The 5,037-nt window shown below is 44.8% G+C and overlaps 1 protein-coding gene across 1 annotated transcript in view; it reads left to right on the top strand.

The window, feature by feature from the left end:
- Positions 1-1,417: 1,417 nt before the first annotated feature.
- The window catches only part of LOC107557640 (caseinolytic peptidase B protein homolog), a 28,766-nt gene continuing 25,146 nt past the window's right edge, over positions 1,418-5,037 (top strand). Inside the window, exon 1 of the mRNA XM_016241118.1 lies at positions 1,418-1,503. Within this exon, the coding sequence (XP_016096604.1) occupies positions 1,418-1,503 (86 nt within the window). The remainder of the gene's footprint in view (positions 1,504-5,037) is intronic.

Here is a 5,037-nt window from a genome sequence, read left to right as displayed (position 1 = left end):
GTGTGTGTATGTGTGTACGAGAGAGTGTGTGTTTGTGTGTGTGTGTGAGAGAGCAGAAGGAAGTCTCCTGTCTGAGGTGTGTTTTGTAAACACTGGTTCAGGTGTGTGTCCGTATGTTCACTGTGATCTCCTTGTGTTTTTTAGCATCTGACATCTGTCTTGTTAAAATGAATCCTGACTGTTTTAAACATAATAGCTCTGTCCTGATATAGTGTGTTATAACTTTTAACATTCACTCTCTTTGTGTTTTCTTTTTTTTATTATTATTACTTTACATTTTTAATATCCATTTCGGTAATAGAGAACAGTTGTAATCATTATTGTTAAACTGCATTGTAACACACGTTCATTATTCAAATAATGTGATGCAAAAAAATTCTAAATATTGAAAAATTGTTATTTAAAAAAAATGTGCCACAACAATTTGTCATATATTTAATAATCACCGTTATGCAACCAATATATATGCTGCCACAATTTTGAATAATCTGAAAAAATATCTTAAATAATCATTATTAAAATAATATGCTGCAATAATTTTCTAAATATTGACTTAAAAAAATGTGACTCAATAATTCTAAATATTGAACAATCATTCAAATAATGTAACAGTTTTCTAAATATTAAATAATTATTTAAATATTGTGAATTATTTTTCTAAAATTAATCAAAATAATGTGATGCTATAATTTTCTAAATATTGAATAATCGTTATTAAAATAATGTATCTCAATAATTTTCTAAATATTTTACAATATTCAAAAATGTGATTGTTCAACGGTATGTAGATGAGTTAAAGGGGTCATGCCTCTGTTTTTTTAGTTTGTACTGTTCTCTGAGGTCCACTTATAATGTTATCAAGATTTTTACATCAAAAAACTTAATGTAGAAGTAATAGGCTATTTTCTGTCCTGTTTTTAGACTCCCCCCCCCCCCCCCCCAAAAAAAATTCCTTGGGGAAAAATTCGGGTTCTGTGGCCCTTCATGGGCCAGGTGTAGGAACAACGGCCCTCCATGGGCTTGACTCGGGAACAGAGTCTCTCTCTGGGCTGGACTGGGGAACTGGAGCCCTTCCTGGGCTGAGCGTAGGAGCAGGAGCCCTCCCTGGGTTCGACGTGGAAACAGTAGCCCACTCTTGACTAGGGTCTGGGGCTAGAGCCATGTCTTGACTCTCGTCAGGGGCTGGAGCCGACACTGGAGCGGACTCGGGGGCTGGAGCCGACACTGGAGCGGACTCGGGGGCTGGAGCCGAACCGACACTGGAGCGGACTCGGGGGCTGGAGCCCACAGTCTCTTCCGCCGCATTCTTTTTTGGGCAGAGGTGAAGGAGATAACTGCTGTCATCCTAGGCCTTGGGAGTGAATCGGCCGGCGGGCTTGACAGTGGAGCGGCCGGCGGTTCTGGGCTGAGGACCGGGATGGTTCTGGGAGGAGCTTGTGGGAACCCAGAAGGATATGGGTGGTCTGAGACATTGGCCAGGTATGTGGAGGGTCCCGGCGTGAGGTGAGCTGGAGAGTCACTGTGGTTTTCAGGAGGGGCTGGATGAGGATGGCTCATAATTTCTTCTACCTCAATTTGAACCGTTTAAATAAAGGACAAGATTAATCAGCTCGATCAAGGGAAAATCACACGTGGGGAGATCGCAATGGATTATTTCCTCATCCAGCCCCAGCTGAAAACATGCACCGCGTGCGGCGTCGTGCCAGCACACCCGGTTGAAGAGCTTGAGAAAATCCTCCACATACCTCTCCAAAGGCCGGCCACCCTGCCGGAGACACCACAGCCGACTCTCAGATTCAGTCATCTTGTAAGGTCCGGTATTCTGTCACAATTGCCTACTGTGAGGAACGAGGAGACGTAGGGGAATTCACGAAAACAGTCTTTAATAATCCACAGGAACAAGGAACACACACGTAGGAACACTAGACACAGGAAACACTGGGCTTAAGTAAACCGAACATAATGAGGATAATTAGGGGAACACAGGTGAATCAAATGGAACTCAATGGGCACAGGAACAACCAAATATGGGCATGATCAAACATGAGGGAGAAACTAGGACATGGAGAGCACATGGGGAGCAAAACACCAGACAGGAACACAAGGACAGTCCATAGGCATGACAATATGGCCATTACTGTGTTGTTATTAATATTATTATATTCTAATTTGTTTGGCTTCCTAAAACAGCAGTGTGAATGTAATTTAGACTGAGACACTATCACAAATAAAAAGAGGGTTGAGTCCCTTTAAAGTTCAGCTACAAGTCAATTCACTGAAGTTTGCTTAGTTAAGAACATGGGTTGCAGCTCTTTATTTTGACTCTCAAAGTGCATTAGAGAGAATAATTTAACTTTAAAACGTTCAAAATGTTCCTTTTTTTCCCCAATTCTTCATTTGTCTTTTTTTTTTTAAATATTGCAATAAATACCGTATCGTGGGCTTCATATTTTGATATTTCAGATTTTGATATCATTACATCCCTACAATGCAAAGACTGTTTTTCCACCGCTTGTCACTGCACAGCGTCTTGTTGTCTTCAGAGCATCTTTATCGTTTGGTTTCTGTGTTCTATCTCGTAAACAATACATTCGCGAATCGGTGGGCGTGGTTAAACAGACAGTGATGTAGAATCGGTGGGCGGGGCTAAACAGACAGTGTAGAATCGGTGGGAGGTGCTAAACAGACAGTGATGTAGAATCGGTGGGAGGTGCTAAACAGACAGTGATGTAGAATCGGTGGGAGGTGCTAAACAGACAGTGATGTAGAATCGGTGGGAGGTGCTAAACAGACAGTGATGTAGAATCGGTGGGAGGTGCTAAACAGACAGTGATGTAGAATCGGTGGGAGGTGCTAAACAGACAGTGATGTAGAATCGGTGGGAGGTGCTAAACAGACAGTGATGTAGAATCGGTGGGAGGTGCTAAACAGACAGTGATGTAGAATCGGTGGGAGGTGCTAAACAGACAGTGATGTAGAATCGGTGGGAGGTGCTAAACAGACAGTGATGTAGAATCGGTGGGAGGTGCTAAACAGACAGTGATGTAGAATCGGTGGGAGGTGCTAAACAGACAGTGATGTAGAATCGGTGGGAGGTGCTAAACAGACAGTGATGTAGAATCGGTGGGAGGTGCTAAACAGACAGTGATGTAGAATCGGTGGGAGGTGCTAAACAGACAGTGATGTAGAATCGGTGGGAGGTGCTAAACAGACAGTGATGTAGAATCGGTGGGAGGTGCTAAACAGACAGTGATGTAGAATCGGTGGGAGGTGCTAAACAGACAGTGATGTAGAATCGGTGGGAGGTGCTAAACAGACAGTGATGTAGAATCGGTGGGAGGTGCTAAACAGACAGTGATGTAGAATCGGTGGGAGGTGCTAAACAGACAGTGATGTAGAATCGGTGGGAGGTGCTAAACAGACAGTGATGTAGAATCGGTGGGAGGTGCTAAACAGACAGTGATGTAGAATCGGTGGGAGGTGCTAAACAGACAGTGATGTAGAATCGGTGGGAGGTGCTAAACAGACAGTGATGTAGAATCGGTGGGAGGTGCTAAACAGACAGTGATGTAGAATCGGTGGGAGGTGCTAAACAGACAGTGATGTAGAATCGGTGGGAGGTGCTAAACAGACAGTGATGTAGAATCGGTGGGAGGTGCTAAACAGACAGTGATGTAGAATCGGTGGGAGGTGCTAAACAGACAGTGATGTAGAATCGGTGGGAGGTGCTAAACAGACAGTGATGTAGAATCGGTGGGAGGTGCTAAACAGACAGTGATGTAGAATCGGTGGGAGGTGCTAAACAGACAGTGATGTAGAATCGGTGGGAGGTGCTAAACAGACAGTGATGTAGAATCGGTGGGAGGTGCTAAACAGACAGTGATGTAGAATCGGTGGGAGGTGCTAAACAGACAGTGATGTAGAATCGGTGGGAGGTGCTAAACAGACAGTGATGTAGAATCGGTGGGAGGTGCTAAACAGACAGTGATGTAGAATCGGTGGGAGGTGCTAAACAGACAGTGATGTAGAATCGGTGGGAGGTGCTAAACAGACAGTGATGTAGAATCGGTGGGAGGTGCTAAACAGACAGTGATGTAGAATCGGTGGGAGGTGCTAAACAGACAGTGATGTAGAATCGGTGGGAGGTGCTAAACAGACAGTGATGTAGAATCGGTGGGAGGTGCTAAACAGACAGTGATGTAGAATCGGTGGGAGGTGCTAAACAGACAGTGATGTAGAATCGGTGGGAGGTGCTAAACAGACAGTGATGTAGAATCGGTGGGAGGTGCTAAACAGACAGTGATGTAGAATCGGTGGGAGGTGCTAAACAGACAGTGATGTAGAATCGGTGGGAGGTGCTAAACAGACAGTGATGTAGAATCGGTGGGAGGTGCTAAACAGACAGTGATGTAGAATCGGTGGGAGGTGCTAAACAGACAGTGATGTAGAATCGGTGGGAGGTGCTAAACAGACAGTGATGTAGAATCGGTGGGAGGTGCTAAACAGACAGTGATGTAGAATCGGTGGGAGGTGCTAAACAGACAGTGATGTAGAATCGGTGGGAGGTGCTAAACAGACAGTGATGTAGAATCGGTGGGAGGTGCTAAACAGACAGTGATGTAGAATCGGTGGGAGGTGCTAAACAGACAGTGATGTAGAATCGGTGGGAGGTGCTAAACAGACAGTGATGTAGAATCGGTGGGAGGTGCTAAACAGACAGTGATGTAGAATCGGTGGGAGGTGCTAAACAGACAGTGATGTAGAATCGGTGGGAGGTGCTAAACAGACAGTGATGTAGAATCGGTGGGAGGTGCTAAACAGACAGTGATGTAGAATCGGTGGGCGGTGCTAAACAGACAGTGATGTAGAATCGGTGGGCGGTGCTAAACAGAGTGATGTAGAATCGGTGGGAGGGGCTAAACAGACAGTGATGTAGAATCGGTGGGCGGTGCTAAACAGACAGTGATGTAGAATCGGTGGGCGGGGCTAAACAGTGATGTAGAATCGGTGGGCAGGGCTAAACAGAGTGATGTATAA

The sequence above is a fragment of the Sinocyclocheilus grahami genome, unplaced genomic scaffold, assembly GCF_001515645.1.
Source record: "Sinocyclocheilus grahami isolate Dianchi unplaced genomic scaffold, SAMN03320097.WGS_v1.1 scaffold613.1, whole genome shotgun sequence".
Classification (NCBI taxonomy): Eukaryota; Metazoa; Chordata; class Actinopteri; order Cypriniformes; family Cyprinidae; genus Sinocyclocheilus; species Sinocyclocheilus grahami.
Note: the sequence above shows the minus strand (reverse complement) of the source record. Positions and strands in the feature narration are given on the sequence as shown.